General features: G+C 34.0%; 2 protein-coding genes across 2 annotated transcripts in view; one reads left to right on the top strand and one right to left on the bottom strand.

The window, feature by feature from the left end:
- The first annotated feature begins 595 nt into the window (after positions 1-595).
- Positions 596-1552, top strand: LOC124360982. Its single transcript, XM_046815017.1, has one exon. It carries the CDS (start codon positions 596-598, stop codon positions 1550-1552), a length of 957 nt encoding a protein of 318 aa, XP_046670973.1.
- A 3798-nt stretch (positions 1553-5350) lies between these two features.
- The window catches only part of LOC124359109 (26S proteasome non-ATPase regulatory subunit 2), a 49838-nt gene continuing 35444 nt past the window's right edge, over positions 5351-19744 (bottom strand). Inside the window, exons 11-15 of the mRNA XM_046811563.1 lie at positions 15074-15414; positions 13440-13624; positions 11150-11355; positions 10190-10308; positions 5351-5583 (exon numbers count right to left, since the gene is read on the bottom strand). Coding sequence (XP_046667519.1) covers positions 5401-5583; positions 10190-10308; positions 11150-11355; positions 13440-13624; positions 15074-15414 — 1034 coding nt within the window. The 3' untranslated portion in view covers positions 5351-5400. The remainder of the gene's footprint in view (positions 5584-10189; positions 10309-11149; positions 11356-13439; positions 13625-15073; positions 15415-19744) is intronic.

Raw genomic sequence — 19744 nt, 5'->3', positions numbered from 1 at the left:
CTGTTCTTCCCCCCACTAGCAGTCACGGTACAGTCTCACTGGAAAGCGACCACTCCAGCTAGGCTCACAACGCTCATTATTGTTTTCTTGCTCCCTGTGTGCGGTCAACACCCTGTGTTTGTGTTGTGATACTTATGGAAGTTTTGGAGCTGCTGGCATGACAACACCGACTGTATTTAAGTCGAAGCTGGATGGCAAGGTTCTGAAAAGTCAGACACGTGAAGTTATTTCTAATGTGATGGATTTTATGAGTAGAGAGGGTAAAGAGGGAACATTTGTTATTGACCCTAAGAAAGTGAGAGAAAGAGTGGCAACAGCTGTCGGTGTTTCACGGCGAACTCTAACCCGTATAAGTGCCGAAAAAAGAAAATTAGCTGAAACAACGACTTCCTTTGAAACTCCAAACAAAGTGAGAAAGGTGCCAAAAAAGGTGACTGGACTCGATGATTTTGATCTTGGTGTTATAAGACGGACAATCAACAATTTTTATTTGACCGAGAAATGTCTACCAACACTGAAGAAAATTTGTTCAAAACTCGAAAGTGAAATACATTTTACCGGGTCTATCTCGAGTTTGAGAAGAATTGTTAGGAAAATGGGCTACAGATGGAGAAAGACCAAATCAAACAAACATATTCTCATGGAAACCCAGGATGTTGCTTACAAACGATTTGTATATTTGAGAAAAATTCAAGAATACCGGAAGGAGAAACGCCCCATAGTTTTTACGGACGAATCTTACATCGATTCAGCTCATGTTTCCGGAAAAGGTTGGTCCGATGACTCAAATGCAGGAGTGGCGGCCCCATTGTCCAAAGGCGAGCGACTTATTTTTCTACACGCAGGAGGAGAAATGGGCTTCGTGAAAAACTGCTTGACAATGTGGAGAGCCAACATAAAAACAGGAGATTATCACGACAATGTGAACGGCAAGATGTATTTTAAATGGCTGACGGAAAAATTAATTCCAAATGTACCTCCTCGGACTGTTGTGGTTATTGACAATGCATCTTATCACAATGTCCAAGTAGATAAGTGCCCAACTTCGAAGAACACTAAATCAGAAATGCAAGATTGGCTAATACAGAAGAATATTGCATTCTCATCGTCATCACTCAAGGTGGAGCTCTACGAGTTGATTAGGCAACACAAACCGGCGCACATTCGCTATCAAATTGACGAGATTATGAGAGAACATGGACATGACATCCTTAGGCTCCCTCCATATCATCCCGAACTCAATGCCATAGAGCTAATCTGGGCTGATGTAAAAAACTGGGTTGCAGCTCACAATGTGACTTTTAACATACATGATGTTGAGCGCCTTGTGAACCAGAAGTTTGAAACCATAACTGAAACGGACTGGAAAAAAATATGTGAAAATGTGAAGAAAATGGAAGAGAAGTTCATAGGAGTTCAAAGTCAACTGGAAGATACCATTGAATCTTTTGTTATCGATCTTGGTGCAGAGTCCAGTGAAGAGGACAACAGTGACTTTTCTGAAGATGACATTGAAGACGGGAATTTGTCAGGGATCGAAGAGTTGATTTAAATATTTATTTCCAATCTACACCCATTATTGTTTATGGACAACGAGGAGGACAATATATCACTTTGGAATCTTTAATCCCACAATGTTGTAATTATTGTATATAATAAATATTGTTTTGTGAGTATGTAAAATATGTAAATAACTTTTAATGCGGCCTACGGCAGTCTCAAGCCTGCAATCTCAAACTCTGAACGCAGAGAGAAAGTTATTTGTAACCATCAGAGGGAAATACCTTATCACAATAATTATGTCATGGATTTAAAGAAATATTATTTAAACATTTCTATGAAATCAATTTAAAGAAATATTTTGGTTCATACTGTTTAATATGAATGTGTTTCCTCCATTGATAAAATAACGAAGATATTTTAATTTGTTGTGGAAGACACGAGGGCCAGAGGGACCTGCTAGAGTTGACTGTACAGAGTAAAGTAGGGGAGGTGGAGTGGGAGCATTGGCGTTGTCTCTCAGGCCACCCTCCCCTACGCGTCGAGCACGGTGACACTACCTGTAGCTTCAGAAGCTAGATGGACACACCGCATAATTCATAGAGAGGATTTAGGAGCAAAAGGTAAGACACGTGGTCGTTAAAACAGTCAATATCATTAAAGGGCAGCCTCTTTAAAGTCTCAAGTTTTTAAGATTCTCTGTGAAGATATGGGCTCAGTACATACAGCTTTACTGTTTCATACTGAAGCTCGCTGGTTATTGAGAGGAACGGCTTTGACCAGAATGTTTGAGCTTAGACATGAAGTCCTTGCATTTTTGCTTGACAAAAAGCACCAAAAATCAACATTTTTCACTGACAGATTTTTTTTCTGCGATTAGCGTACATGGCATATATATATTCGAGAAAATTAATGTACTAAACAAGTCTTTACAGAAAAAAGATGTAAACTTTTTGAAATGGATTGAAAAGGTGAACAGCTTAGTAAATAAGCTAAGTTTATACAAGGGCGGACTGAAAAGTGACAATATTGAGCTATTTCATAATTTTAAAATTGTGATTAAAGAAATGGATATAAAAATTATTCCAACGAATCTAAAGAAATGCTTTCTTAAATACTTATAAATCCTCAGATCTCGTTTTAAAACATATGTTGATGAGGACTATGATGATTTGGCACAGATTCAAAACCCGCTCAAACCATCCGTAGACGAGTGCTCCCTCAAGATGATAGAAACAAACCTCATTGACCTCCATGGTGACACCGAGCTTGAAAGTAAGTTTAAAGAATCTTCTCTCATACCCTTCTGGATTGGTGTACAAACGAAAGGAACAACCAAATTTGAGTGAAAAGGCATTGAAAAACTCAATCCATTCACCACCACTTATTCTTGTGAAACTGGGTTTTCTGCTCTAGCTGCCATAAAGAGTAAATGTTGCTTAAGACTGGATTTGACCACGGAACTGAGTACTGTTTGATAAACGACAACTTCTGATGAACTGACAACGCGTTTTTACAAACTATGCTTAAAGAGAAAACAAGCGCATACTTCAAATTGAAGCTCTTTTTATTATTATTACTTTGAGTCATAAATAACATTTATATACTATAGTAACTGAAATAAATAAATAATAAATTGCAATTGCTTGTATAGAATTTGTTGTTTGATTACGATTAAACCTATTGCTCCATTAGGCTCTAATGTAGTACCTAAGCATAAAATGTACAAAACTAAGCAAATAAAAGTTTACTGTAAAATTTCAAAAGCGACTCACTTGTATAGTACGCTTACATATAGGGGGGCCCAGCTACCAGCTGGATTATACAGGGGGGCTCGAAGTAAAAAGTTCAAGAATCGCTGTTCTACAATATCATGCTCGCACATTGAATCATCACTAGTTTCTTGGTCAGTTAGATTATATTCAATGTTTACATGTTGGAACAATAAATCAGGTAATATGAATATTAAATCATCTCCATTTCAACTTCTGCTTAGTGCAAACATCTGAAAACCGACGTTGTCACAGACTTGATTCCTGGAATTTGTAGATAAAAAAAACTGTGAAGTGCTTTGTCTTTGAAATTTCCAGATTTTCTCCTAACTCTATTGTCACAGAAAATTTAGGCTAAATTAGGATTCTAAGCACTTTGTCAACTCTTTCAACAAGGCCGTTTGTAGCGACAGACTTGCATCCTTGACCTCCTTTATTATGCACGTCAGTTCGGTCATCTTTAAACTTTCGACACCATTCATGCACACCATCACTCATGTTTTCTCTGTAAACACAGCACATTCTACAATGGATTTGAGCTGCACTATTCCCTTCTTGCAGGAAAATGATAACACTCCTCAATTCATATTTGGTGGAAGGATCAATAGAGGCGGCCATGTTCATGTGACTGCAGCTCAGCACAAATTGGCTACTTGCATTCAGTGGCAAATGTTGTGCGGAAGATGCGCGATCAACTACTGCACACACCGCAGACCTGGCACTTGTCATGGCTGAGATCAGAGATGAAATGAAACTCCGAGTGACGGGTGTGTGTTCACAACACGGACGGGAGACCGACTAGCGGATTCCGTTAAAAATTCCCTTGTAGTTTTTGTAAAGAGTTCATGGCCTGAGATGAGTAATCTTCAAAATTAAAAGTTTCAATATATATTAATTTGTATGTAAATATAATGTTTCATCCTGCTAACTAGTACTAGACTATTTTAATTTTCATGTTTAAATTATAAACATTTTAGATTAGGCATTGAGAGTAAACTATTATTGCTTTGACTGGAGTTTAATTTAATGTGATACAAATTAATTTTGAAAAGTAACAAGATATACTAGATAGATAAGAGCTACAGATGTGAAGCTTATAGGATTAGACTATTTCCTTAAAGATTGTAGGTACTAATAAAAATGTGATTAGCGAAGGAATGATTACTTAACATTGGAATTTGTTGGAACTACCAAGTATTTTTTAACATTTATTGTTAGCAATTCTATACTGCAAACCTTAGCCAATCGTCTCTGTGCATATAGACCACTGGAAATTTTATTTAAAACATAGTCCACATGTTCATTCCAACTTAAGTTTTTATCTATAACCAATCCTAAAAGTTTTGTGCTATAAGCATTCAGCAATTGTTCTTCCTCAATGAAAATGTTGGATTGAACCCTGTTTAGAGCTTGTTTTGTGGAAACAATCAGTGAGTGGACATCTCAACACTTTTACCCGAGATAACCACATTTGTGTCAGCATAGAAACAGACAGCAGATCTTTTTCCCACCATGACAGGCAACTGATTTATATAACAAGGAAAAATAAGTGGACCTAATATTGATTCTTGTGGGACTCCATGCTCAACTGTTTTTAGTTTTGAATAAAATTTGTTTTTAAAACAATACTGAGCAGTGAGCACTGTTTGAAACATGCTCTATTTCAACGTATTTCAACCTATTAATTTTGAAGGTAAGAACTAAAAATAGATAAGTAAAAACATATCATACAATGAAGGAGGAGGAGCTCTTCTTATTGGAATATAAATTTTTGTATTATTTTACAAAAGAAAACTCACAATTCTCCAATAATTTGTGTATTTTTCACAAATACGTGAAATATACACGTATTTTTCACGTGTCGAAAGGCCTCGTGAAAAATACACAAATTATTGGAGAATTGTGAGTTTTATTTTGTAAAATAATAGAAAATATCAAACAATATTTTAAATTCTGTAATGTTGGATACAAAATGGTTATAGTTATTTCAACAGACGAATTTAATACTATCCATATGACGAAAGCATATTTACTACACCCTTAAATATGTGATAGTAAGGAGATAGTACAATGTCAAATTAACTACAAAAAGTATTATGAACATTTATTAACTGAATACAAAAATTAATTAATTAGTTGCAACTGCTTTTTTCCGCAGTATGACGAATCCTTCCATAACAGGAGTGAGAGGTGTGAAGTCATCAGTGGCCAGTTCTGCTCTCTCGCCTACGGCAAGCAACACTGGAGTGGTGTGGGTGTGTACTCCTGCAATAGTCTTGGGAGTACCAGCCTTGCCGATCACATCTACTGCCTGTTAAATAATTATAGTTAATACCAAAATATTGATTTTTATATTCAAACTCAAATATATTTAATAGAATCAAATACAGTAAAATGTACAATGATCTAACCAGCAGTAAATTGAAATACAGCTTAAAATGGGCATGTCTTTATTTTACAGTAGTTAATTCTTTAACTATTAACCCTGACTTTTTTTTATACTGTAAACAAGTGATTTTATCTCTAGCCTGATTTATTAACTCAGGAATGATTTTTCTGTTTTGTTTAAACTTATTTAATACAGGCTGAAAGTATCCATTTTGTCTGTCAATCCTTTATATACCAGGATTATTAGAGAAAATTAGAAAGTACAATAGGGCTATATGAATGCTGAGTTTAGCTCCAGTTTAAACACAACATTTATTTATTTTAGAATTTACCCGAGTTCTTTTGATATTATGATGGATACTAGCCTACGTTAATTTAAGAGTTTGTAATAAAGATCTTTCCCTTTTGTTGACTGAAAAAATAAATAATGTATTTTGAAAATAGCACAATTTAAAATTATGTTACAATTCAATATACTTTACAATGGAAGAGCGATCGATATTTACGCAAGCTTAACGTGTTCAAATCCCGTAAGATACAAGCGTATTCTGAAATACAAGAAAAATCCATTATATATCAAATATTCTAGATATTTTGTCATAGCAATATGAGTTCAACTCTTTCCAAAATCATATGCAGAAGTGCCAGGCAATATTCTGTAAATTTTTAAGTGTTTGGGAAAAATTTATTGTACAAGAGTTATCTAATAGATTGTCTGAGTTTCTTTCAGCTATATAACACATAGTCATTAATAATGAATACAAAATATTAAATAAGGGCAGGGATAGTCAAGGTAACTTTAACAAGCTTCTTAATTATAATCTAATTGATGGTCAGACTAAAATATACTCATAGAATAATAGCCAATCATATAATTGTAAAATACAATTGAGTATTACTTGAAAATTTCAAGAATAAATCTCAGCTATTGTGGTTTGTACTATAATAGATACTATACTAAAACAGCATAAAGAAACGGACATATTACCTTAATTTACCTCAAGTACCTATTTAATTTCAGTCATATTACAACTAAGACACATTTAGTAGAACATATACTAATTGCGATATACTCTTGTATATTTTAACATTGTGATTTGCATGTGAGCTAAGTTCATTCAAAAATTACATGGTCATCCAGCTTTTATCTGACATACAAGGTATGTTCAAAATGTAACGGGAATTCTCATAAATTTTTCCTGTTTATTCCTGGCGTTTCCTGGCTTTTTTTATTTTATTTTTGTGGGCATTTTGATTAACGTCGTCGCCTTCAAAATGTCCCCATTAGATATATTCATATACAATAGATTCTTTTACTAAAGAGTTTACTAATATTTTAGATGGTTTTAAGAAGGAAAAAAGTTTTTTAGTTGAGGCGACAAACATAAATATTTTGGAAAATCATTATCTTGTAGATAATTATCAAAGGTTAATGGCAGTAAATGGTTTAGAAAGTCTTGTTAATGAACCTACAAGAATTACAGTAGATTCAGCAACATGCATTGATCATGTCTATGCGCGTTTATATGATAAGCGCTCGGTAACAATCGATGTTACAACAATACACGCTGGTATCACAGACCACTCTTTGGTATGCATTGCTCTTGGTGGGGTGGCGGAGGGGGAGACCCGGCCCCCTCCTCCGCCCCACCGGGACGGCCAGCGTATCAATTATGTGAATATAAAGCAGCTGTTAGCCGCTGAGGATTGGTCTTGTATTTACAATAAACTTGATCCGTCGTCAGCTTTTGATTCGTTTATTAAAACATTTAAAAATTGTATAAGTTGTAGCAAAGATCAATATTACAAAAAAATAAATTCAAGAAACTAAAACCTTGGATTAATGATACAATCTGTTACAAGATTAAAAGAAGGAATTTATTATTCAAATTAGTCAAAAATCATCCTCAAAACATTCAATTGAAAAATAATTATATACGTTTTAGAAATAAGCTACTAGAGGAAATTAGGATATTGAAAAATGATTATTATAAAAATAAATTAGAAAGGTGTGAAGGCAATACTAAAAACACTTGGAAAGTTTTGAATGACATTACAAACCAAAGAATAAAAAATAGCAAAACCATAGGCTTGCTATTTGGCAAACTTGAATATGATTCAGAGTATGTAGCAAATGAATTTAATCAGTATTTTCTTAATGTAGTTAGTGGATTAAAATTGTCCGATAATGTTCCATCTGATTTTTCTAAATTAAACATAAGAAAATACTTTATAGATAAACACCAACAAAGAACTATATTTTTAGAAACTGTATGCGAGAAAGAAATCCTTGGTATAATTAATTCATTAAAAAATAATACTTCTCCAGGTATAGATGAAATTAGTTCATATCGTATATTATAAAAACTGTCGCACCAGAAATAGTCACTATTCTCTCATATTTGATCAATTTTAGTTTTCAAAAAGGGATTTTTCCAACACAATTAAAAACAGCCGTTGTAATTCCTATATATAAAGGTGGACTAAGCAGTACGTGTAATAGCTATCGCCCAATCTCATTGCTTTCTTGTTTCTCAAAAATCTATGAAAAACTCATGAAAAAGAAAATTGTAAATTTTTTAAATAAGACCGATTTTTTTAGTAAAAATCAATTTGGCTTCAGAGAAAATATGAATACCGAAAGCGCTCTATTTAATTTTACCAAAAATGTATACAATGGCCTAAATTCAAGTAAATGTATAAGTGGCTTCTTTTTGGGTTGTCCTTTAGCTCTTTCAGTGATACATTTTTAATATCATCTATGCTTGTAAAACGACACTCCTTTAAGGTTCTCCTTTCTTTTGGAAATAAAGAGTAACACGGAGCCATGTCTGGAGAATATGGGGGTTGAGGCATCGTTACAGTAGTTTTTGGTCAAAAATTCACGAACAAGCAATGAAGTGTGAGCAGGTGCATTGCCATGGTACAAAAGCCATGTATTATTTTGCTACAAATCCAGGTGTTTTTTTTTAATGCTTGAAGCAATTGGCGCTGAACTTAAAGGTGATACTCCTTATTGACCATTTGACCTTTTGACAAAAATTCATGATGCACTATGCCATTAAAATTTAAGAACACAGTGAGCACAATCTTCACGTTCAACTGCACTTATCAAGCCTTTTATGGTCTAGGTGATCCAGAAAGCCTCCACTGGGATGTTTGAGCCTAATTTTCGATGTCATATACATAAAGCCATGTTTCGTCGCCTGTTATAGCACAATCAATAATTCTGCATCGTCATTGACTTCAGAGAATACAAGTAACTGCTGAGCAACCTCCATTCGCCACTGTTTTTTATTGTTTGAAAACATTTCATCGAATGAGCCAATTGTCACAGACTTTTCTGATCATAATACGGTGATAATTTATAAACATTTCTTCCACTTTTTGTCATGTTTTCATCGGTTGTTGATGTGTTGGGGTCCGTCATCTTAAGCGTCTTCACAGCCATCTTTGAAATGTTTATACCACTTGTAAACCCTTGTTTTAAGAACTCACCATAGGCCTTTGCTAACATTTCCCACACTGTATTAATTTTTCACACAAATTTAATACAAATTCTTTGATCCATTTTTTTAACAAATGAAAATTGCTGAGTTCATAAAACATGTATAACCTTAGAAAGCTGCCACTGAGAAAATAACAACAAATCAAGCTTCAAATTTTATTATACTTTAACCCTTTAAGGAGTATGGACGTCATATGACAGTCTTCTTTTGGTAGGCTAAAATTAGTAATGGATGAAATCCAAAAAATTACCAAAAGGAGTAAAAACTTAAAATCTCTTAAAACATGTTTCTTTACATTTGAAAGCTTAATAAAAAAGGACTACGTGTTTTACAAGTCAATATTTCAGTACTTTTTGAAAATCAAATGTCTTATTTCCTCACTACGGCAGACTCAATCAATATTGTCTGCCATTTGGAAAACAGTAACAAACTATGGTTGCTTAACAAATATGTCACTCTCACAAGATTACTATGGCCACAGTATGCAGTATACAAGGAATATCTAGTATAATGTGGAGGCATATTCTGGCAGCAAAGCGATGCGACCTTGAGTAAGTAGCTTCTACCATGATCTTACAAGTGAATGCGAGCACAATCATGGAAGTTAAGTATGTTGCCGATAGATGGAACCACTTTACAGACAAATATATGTAAAGGCAATCAGTAATAGCAATGCATTTACGATAATACAAAAATACAGAAGCTAAACGTCATATGACGTCCATACTCCTTTGGGCCACTATAAGAATATACGTCATATGACGTCCTTACACATTATGTAGAGTTTACATGCACTCCTTAAAGGGTTAAGAGCATGAGTACCAACTTAATACAAAATATCTTCACAATTGATCTCTTCAGACTCGAAAAACATACAAATTCCTATTACTTTTTGAACACAGAGCGTAATTATGTGCGCTGCTGTAGCGAAACACCACATGGAAGTGAAGCAGTTTCTGTATGGTGCAACTTATTTCATTTTTATAAATTATTACTACTGATTTTCACTATTGAAATCACCTGTCCAACACGAACTGGAACAGGCAGAGGTTCTCCTTCTTCATCCAGAGTGACCAACCATCGAGGGTACATGGCCGTTGCCAAAGTATACAGCAGATAGTGTGATTTGCCAAGGATTACTAAAACATAATAACATTTTTTTTTTAATGTAACATATAATTATAAATTACAATGATGCAGAGACTAAACTTTTTATTTATCTTAAAATGATAACTTATTAGTTTTAAAGAAGTCTTGATTTTCATATATATTAACCCTTTGAGGACTACAGCCATGAAAATTAGTGCAAACTGCATAATGTTTTTCAATTACTTTGTACCAAACTGCACAGAATTCAGTTTGTATCTCTCTTGAAAAATTTAATAATTTTTTATCTTTTAATATCTCTCTTGACTTGTATTTAGAAGATTTTTGAGTTTTTGGTACTGTTGTGTTTAGAATGAAATTCTACACATGAAACTTTAAGAACTACTAACATAAAATTAATACTTACTAAAATATTTATAAACTTTTAACTACAAAATTGTTTTACGATTATTTTAAATAAAACAAAAATCAAGATAAATTTTTTCACTATCAGACACATTAATATTATACCCCGGCGGCTAAGCCTCTGCTCTCTAAACGGTGCTGTCATTTTATTACAAAGATTATTATATACCTATTATGATAAAATGTGACTTGAAGTCTTACTAAATAGTTTACATAAAAATTACTAATTTTTTTCATATACTGTTGTAATTATTATTATTTTGTATATACCTATATTGTTATTTACTCAATATGCAGATGATACATATATGAAAATACTTTAAGCAATAGCCTGCTTGCTTCATTATTAACAATGATAATTTTAGTAACTTTATCAAACACTCTTTCCCAAACTTTGGTATTCAGTGAGGAAAATTTTATAATAACAATTTTATCATACAATATCTGACAATAGAACTGGTGACTTACTATTCTTGGTATCAAGAAAAGCGGTGAGAGTAATGAGGAGGCCAGCCACTGCAACAGGATTCATGATCTGACGATCAGTGTGGAATGGCGACAGAGACAAGGTCCCCTTACCAAGGTGAGTCAGGCCCTGCGCTATCCTCACCATAAACAGGTGGCCAGTGTTCTTGGCATGGTACTGTGCCAGCTGTCTCAGCATTGTTGCCAACCTGAAAAAACAACACTTTCACAACACAGTATTTAAATTTGGGCAAATTCTAGTTTTTCATACAACTCTCATTTCATAGTATGTGGTGGTTCAAAGATTTTTCAACCACCTCAAACTTAACCACCAATTACATAACAGAAACCACTGGAAATAACAAGAAAGTATATCAAAAGCTGTTTTTAGAAATCATAGTAAATGTAATGGACCAGAAATGCTGAAAATATAGAGGAATAGACGTTTAGGACCTCAACACGGAGACATTGGGAGTCACATTTGAAGAATGATTTGATATTTGACTGACTATTATCTGATAAGTAATGAATGTAGTCTACAGTTTTAAAACTATTCTGATATGGAACAATACAACTGAAATAGCACAAACATTGCGGTGAGTACCACTATAGATTTGAACTTGACGCGTAATCTACCAGTGGCCGCGAACACGATAGTCAGCTGGGCCGACCAATTAGTCATAGCTTTAACAATGGGGGCCTCCTACTATCTGGAATACTCCTGGACAGGTTCTGGTAGGCTCATTCCCGCTAACGATAGGCAAGCTGAGGTTGTATCAGAGTTGTTGTGCAGCTATCGTGTAGAGTAGTTTGTGTGTTAGGGTACGTAGATCACTAGGCTTAAGTTTTTAGTTAGGAAACTTTCAGAACCATACCTAATTATTAGTTAGCAATAATCTCATCAAAGCTTTTGTTTGGTAAATGTTATGTTGTTTAATTTATAATAGTACAATTGAAATTGTTTAATTTTTTTTAATAATAGTAATGTAAACTTGGCTTAATTTTAAATAATTTACTTAACACCAAACTTATTGTAATTTAAATTATTTCCTGCAGGCCAAATTCTTGTATAAGTATTTTGCCCTAGCGCCAAATTACAGAATATTTTGATTTTTTTTTTAACTTAAAACCATTTTTTTATTTGGTTAAATAGTTAATTTGAATAGTAAAAACACCTGTTGAATGCGTTTTCGGTTATTTTCATATAGTTTAATGCATTTTTTATATTATAAGTACCAGTAGGTATGAAATAATTGAACAATATTATTTTGATAAAACGTATATTTTTTACTAAAACATACGTGGACAAAACATTATGTAAGATGTAAAGAAGTACAGATTTTGGTACAACTGCACTCGAAAACGTAGCGTTTATAACCCCAAGAACGAAACTGTCAAAGTCCGGGTCGTCTGCATTAGCATGATAATGGAAATATTTTCATATAGTATGTCAAGATTTCAAAACTTTCAAAACACTGAACACAATATAAACTAAACTATAATAATACTATACTAAAACTCAAAAGAAAGTTATCAGTAAGCAAAAACGACAAAAATAGAGCACCAAACTAGCCTCCTATAATACTAAGGCGGCAGAAATACTCGCTATGGGCGTTTGAAGAAGTATGGCAAAGACGGATGAGAACAAAGGAACAGCTGTTATTTATCGATAATCCCCAGATGTTCAGTTTGCACGTTGCCAGACGGCAGCTGACAACAAAAGTGACTTGTCCTGCCATCTAGTGGATAATTCGACAACTATTAGGGCCTTTAGATTCGTAACACGTAGTTTGCGATATATATCGCTATGGGCGTTAAACGGAATTCTATGCTTGCGGATTAAATCGCTTGTGGCGTGCAAAGGGTTAAAATAACGTCCTCACGTTGAAGTGTTATGAGTACAGAATGAGAATACTTATATTCAATAATGCCAAGCCAGTTTTGTTTGAGAGATGGTAGCACTGAGCTTGGCGGTCAATAGTCAACAGTCAAACCACTTTATTCCATAATATGTACAAGGTACAAAGAATAGTGTCACTACAATAAAACCAAATGGTGTGTTTATAATATTTTTAATACATGTATTACACTACTCCATCAGATTAAAGGTTAGGTAAATTTTATTAATGGTATTTGTGCAGATTTGAACTATACAAAGGTTTGTAATAAGCATTTGTATGTTGTAAATTATAAAACGTAAACTTGTACAAAATGTCCAGCAGACCTAAAAATGATCCATTCTAAAGCACTGTTGAAATTTCTGTAAAGGTCTAAAAACTAATGAAAGCCTCACCTTGCGTTGTTAGTACCAGCACCAACTAAGCCCATGGCGAAGATGGCATTGTGAGCTACCTCCTCATCTGCGTCGTGAGAGTACTTGTTGAGCACATCGATAATACTGAGCTGTGGGTTAGAGATGTACGTGAGAGCAATACCTAGAGGCACTGCCCGTCTCACTGCTGGCTCTCCATACCTTCCCTATTGCACAAGTCCAAATTATATATTTTATTGTACTGCAAAAGTAATTAACTGGAAATATCATAATAATTCTTTTTATAATTATTTAAACTTTAAACCTTAGAGTCCTATGGACATACAAGCACGTCTAGCACATAAATCTGCTAGTGGTCTGTTGGGGTGCTGTCATAACGGTTAGTAATACCAAAATAGATTTAATATCAGAAATGTGTTCTCAAAGAAAATAAAGAAAATTTTTCTTTAATAAACCAGACTAATAAAATTCCACAAAACACATATTGATATGTAGATTGACATAACATTTTCGCAATTATTTGAACTCTTTAGTAACAAACCTTCGATATATCAGAAGTTATGCAAAAATTGTTTAAGTTTTATTCCTCAATATAGTTTAATCAAAAGTTTGTAAGAAACTGTTTGTAGACAACAAAGGTAAGGAAATATTGTGTGATTTTTCAAACATTTGATTTGACATTCAAATAATTGTTTATGGTTGTGAATTGGAGCACAACTGATCGGAACAAAACAAATTACCAATCACACAAATTTGGTTAGTTGTACTTTATTTATGAAAATTAATACAAATTATTGTGGTGTTGTAAATATTTAATTTGCATTTTGTAATTTTCTATATTCTGTATTTATGTTTATGCATCGTTATGACTATGCTGCTTCTATACACAAGCAAAAGCTGCTTGGGAATTTAACAGATGATTGCTACAATGTGTTTTTCATTCTTTGTATGCAGAAAACTGTATATAGATACCACAGAAACAAAGTATTGTGATCTATTAAATAATAGTTTGCTTTCAGTTTCTATTTCTTTTGTTTATGTTCATCGCTTGTCTGCTGTGTCTATGTGTGGGGTCTAAACAAACAGATGATCACTAATTTTGTGTACCTTGTGATTTGTGTACTAGTAAATGTGTCCTCAATACAGCATATAATTATGTATATGTACATCTTAATATTTCTTGTCATGGGTAGGGATCATTTGTAAAGTGTTCTAATATTTTAAAATACACACAAAAACGTAAGTCTACATTTTTAACAAGTAAAGACGTACCTTCTTGAAGCCCATATTATATAATATAACAAATAGAGAAAAGAAGATGGAGGATATGACTTAAAATGTAGCAATTTTCCAATCTCTGCAAATTCATAATATAATATTTCTCTTGGATTACACTTTGTGTTATCAGGTTTTTATTTAAATCAAACAGGCAAAAAAATGTTATAAGATTTGAATTTTGAGAATCAGATATAAATGTTTAAGACTCAAAATTTGTGGATTTTGGATTTAACCATCACTATCAGACAGCAGCAAACTTTATTAATAAGATATAGCAGAGCTGCACACCAAGGTATCGTAAATCTTTGTAACATTACAATTCAGTGATTTTATAATTGAAAATCAGAATCGACCCATCTCTAGTCATAAAATGATACCAGTTGTGCAAATATTCTGGTGGACATTTCTGACCCAATTTCCTCTCCCATTGCGATCACGGCCACTGACAGAGCAGCAACAGCTTGCATTGAGGTCAAATCCTTGGCTTTCTCCTTTTCTTTGTCCTTCTTGTCCTCTTTTTTGTCCTTGTCTTCTTTCTTAGTGTCTTCTTTCACGGTAGTGTAGTGCTCACTGCAGATCTGTAGTTGTTGCTGCACTATCAGCACATTGCCTGTTCCGGCGTACGCACACATTTTCAACATCTGCTGTGACATAGACCTGAATGGCTCAGGCAACACTTCCAGAGCAGCCTTGGTTGCTTCTGTAGCTTCTTTTTGCCCTGAACAATCAAAATAAAGTTTAGCTTACCACAATATTTAATTAAATCTTCAGTTAAAACAAGCCCAATAACATTTTTATAATTAATAAATACAATACCTTCCCGTAGCAAGAAAATTATTGTTACTAATTTCTACAGCACACAATACGAGGGTTATTCAGAAAGTAAGGAACGTTTCCACACGACGCTACCAGGCGCATGCCAATCACAAGTATATAGGTGTACTGATGTTCGGCACCTCAAGTCAGCGTCCAGCCGTGACAACAGGAATATGCTGCCCTTTTTTTATATTCAAATTTGACATGTACGCTGCACTAAAAAATCCCACCAGTTATCAAGTGCAGTGTGATTAATTTTGTCAGCAAAAAAAACTTAAAACCAATAGAAATTCATCGGGAACTGTGTGAAGTGTACAGAAACAGCGTAATGATTGAAAGTTCTCTGTCAGGAAATAGTGAATTCAGTTTAAAAATGGCAGAAAAAACATTCATGATCAAGAGAAGAGTGGACTTACGAGCATTAAGACTCACGATTTGGTCGCCAAAGAAAATTGCTGTTTCACAATAACTGAGCTTTCTCTATGTTTCCCACAAGTTTTACAACCTTTATTGTTTAAAATTTTTTTCACAGAAGCTAGGCTATTACAAAATTTGTGCAAGACGGATGATAAAAATGCTTACAGATTACCATAAAGAAACAACAAGTGCGGGCAGGAAAATTGTCATCCAAAATTTTACTTTTGCATGACAATGCCTGACCTCACACTGAAAACTGTACGCAATAACTCTTGAACTCGTTCGGCTGGGAAGTTTTTTTATCCCCCCCCCTACAGTCTTGATCTTGCTAGCAACACAGTGTTTTGAGAATGAGAAGCTCCAGGTACGTGTCACTGAGTGGCTGAGATCACAGGTGGCAGAGTTCTATGACACAAGAATTTCAAAGCTTCTACACCGCAATGAAATGTGCTTGAATTTGTATGGTGATTATGTAGACAAGTAGTATTTTAGTCCCTCTTTTTTATGTATATTATAAAATTTTTTCTTGTACTGGTTTTTTTTATTTTATTGCAAAATGTTCATTACTTTCTGAATAGTCCTGGTATATACTGAAATTTATATTAGTTATTCAATAAAGAATGAAAATGTAACAAGTCTTGTCTAAATAATAAGGCACTGGTGATACTCAAAGTTAAAAAGAAACACACATATTTCAGTGACATTTTACCACTAACGAGGCATAGAAGAAATCAAATCAATCAATCAAAATCAAATCAAAAATTCTTTATTTGTAATTTCATGGAGAAATACAATGGCGTCATGGTAGTAAAGTCATATTTTATATACAAAAGTGGTTTTTAATTGTAAAAATTTTGATGTTGTTGTTTTAAGTCAGTGAATTCTTTGATCGAGTAAAAAGACCACTCCAGGAGCCATTCTTGAAGTTTCCTCTTAAAATGTTTTTGTCTGGAGATCTTCTTCAGGTAGTCAGGAAGGCAGTTAAACAATTTTGGTCCCACGTAGCTTGGCTTCTCTTCATATAGGCTGAGACGGTGGTTCGGCAAAATGAAATTGTTTCCATGCCTGGTGTTGTAATAATGGAGCTGTCCTGTTCTTGTTAGATTTTGATTAGTAGTGTAAAGAATAACTTCCTGGATGTAGAGGGATACTGATGTTAGTATCTTTAGTTCTTTAAATGTACTTCTGCAGGAGTCAAGTGGATTGAGGTTGGCTAAGATCCTAATCGCTTTTTTTTGAATTACCAGGATACGTTGCACATTTTTTTGCTGAGGAGTTGCCCCAGACTGTTATGCCATATCGAAGATGAGCCTCAAAAAGTGCAAAATAGGCAATTCTAGTTATCTCCTGAGTATTGGTAGCCTTTAGTCTTTTAAGGACATAGATGCAGGAGTTAAGTTTTGAACAAATTTTATCAATATGTGGTGTCCAGGTGAGTTTGTCATCAATAGTTACTCCCAAGTATTTCGCTTTATTATCTAGGTCAACTTCTGGGAGTCCTGTAAATTCAATTGTTCTTCTTCCAAAGTTTAGTTGTTGAGTCTTATGGTCGTTTAATACTAAGTCATTCTGATTACAATATTGTTTTGCTGTATTTAGAGCGATAAAGGATGCTATTTCTAGTTCTTGTACTTGTTTATTTGCTATGAGGAGGACAGTATCATCAGCATACATGAGTACCTGGCTAAGCTCTTGGAGATAGTTTGGGAGATCGTTGGTTAGCAGAATAAAAAGTAAAAAGTACCGGTCCCAAGACAGATCCTTGAGGGACGCCTCTACTTAGAGGGAGTGGGTTACTTCTCTTTCTGATTGTTACCAGCCTAGTGCACGAATGGAAAATGAGCTCTTCTACTTTTAACTTATTGACAATAGAACTTGTTTGTTTTAGGAAATTTTTGCTACACCAATGGAAATTTTAATTGATTGTTCTGAAAATTTTAAGGGAAAAATGGCTCAAAACAATTTTCATATCTTGATGACCTCCTCAAGAATCAAACACATATCTTCTCAGATAGATAGCCAGAATCTAGGCTATGGTGAAGGTCAAGTTATTGGCGACAGTGCTGTCAACACCCTCTTCTCTCCCCTGCTAAGAAGAAGTAATTTGTCATGTAAAACATCAGCGATTTGATAATCTGATCCACCTAATCTAATCGACCTATGTTAAATTTTGTGAATTATTGCTACTGTATTTTTATGTTAGTACTTCAGCATAGAAAATTTGGGCTTCTAGATACACAGAAGATGATCAGTAATCAAAGATAATCAGATGTCTGTTATACACACAAGTAGGGAGGATTTAGCCGAATGCACTTCTCATGTTCAAATTCAGACTTAAAAGTGGTAATCAAAGCAGACTTCAAAATGTTCACATTAATCCAGCACCGACAACAACAGTTCTGGAAACTCAAATAATTCGCTGGTTTTTAGAACTACATATATTGATAAAAATTAATAGGACTAAACAAAGTATTTAAAACTTACTTGTTGGTAAAATCCTTGTATTTTTAGCCTGCTTCTCTACGTCTATTATGATCTACCATGCTTTTGATTTATTATTGGATTGATTTATGTATGCTGTTGCTGCAGCATGTTTAAGGTGCCTGAGCTTTAAGGTCATAGTCTTTTTTCTTGGTGTTCATTTCAGCCTTATCTACAGCATTGTCAGTTATTTTATATTTCCGAAAGGCTTTCAGAAAATCTTCATTCAATCTCCTGGCTTCTTCATCGAACTTGCCATTTTGCTTGGATCTTTTTTTAAATCCTTGTTTTCTTATTCAGGCAACTTTTACAACTCTGTAAAAGGCATTTTACTTCTACATAATCAGGCTCACTGTACACACAACTCCAACCCTCTTTCATTAGTTCGGTTCTACAATGTTGAAGGTTTTGTTTATTGAAATTGCTTCTGAGTTCACTAACTGGTGATTGTGATATTTTACTTTCTAGGTGTAAAAGACATTGTTGGCCTGTATGATCTGATAAACCTCTTTGATTAATATTGATAAGCCTCTTTGGCCTCAGTTGAAATGGCCATGTTAGAGAAACATTCAGTCTATAGATGATTTGCTACTGTTAAGTTTTGTGCGTTACTGGGAAAAGGGAACATGTTATTCCATGACTTGGAGCTGCTTTCCTATGAAATTTTTATTATCTGAATTGTCAGTTAGTCTGTAAAAATTAATGTTACCCATTAAAAGTATTGGCTTTGTCTCGGAATTCTTTCAAGGATATGAGCTATCCATCTCGATTGCTTGTTTGCTTTGTTCGTTAATATTAATTTTTATCAAAGCTGCTTCACACACTTGCATTATTACTGCTTCTTCTTCGATCTCTGATGTTTTGTTACAACATATATCGCAACTCCTAAAAGTTTATGATTGCCTCTGCTCAAATCTGTAATTAATTTGTATCCATTGATTGGGATCTTACATTAGCTTGAGTTGCTGTAGTACCTCTTCCCCAGGTACATTTTAATATTCATACAATATTATTTAATGCTAATTTACAACAATTCAATTATAATAGAAATGCATGACGTGTAATTACTGTTATAGATAAGGCGTTAAATTATATGTCCATGTTCAGTTAGTATTAGTACTGTTGGGCCCAACTGCTTCAGAAAATGGTTTAACCTCTCAACTTTTTAGACAGCCCGCCTATGTTTTGATGAAAAATTGAATCTTCAAACACTGAGGCCTTTTTTCAGAGTGGAGTTTCTGTAAATCCTGTAGTTTTGTATGTTTTATGTCTTTTTTGTTTTGGTTGAGAATTCCTTTTAAAAAAGTGATTTCATTTCTAAATGAAACTTCTTT

This window comes from Homalodisca vitripennis, chromosome 4, assembly GCF_021130785.1.
Source record: "Homalodisca vitripennis isolate AUS2020 chromosome 4, UT_GWSS_2.1, whole genome shotgun sequence".
NCBI classification, from domain to species: domain Eukaryota; kingdom Metazoa; phylum Arthropoda; class Insecta; order Hemiptera; family Cicadellidae; genus Homalodisca; species Homalodisca vitripennis.
The sequence above is the reverse complement of the archived record's forward strand: the minus strand, read 5'-3'. Positions and strand labels throughout refer to the sequence as shown.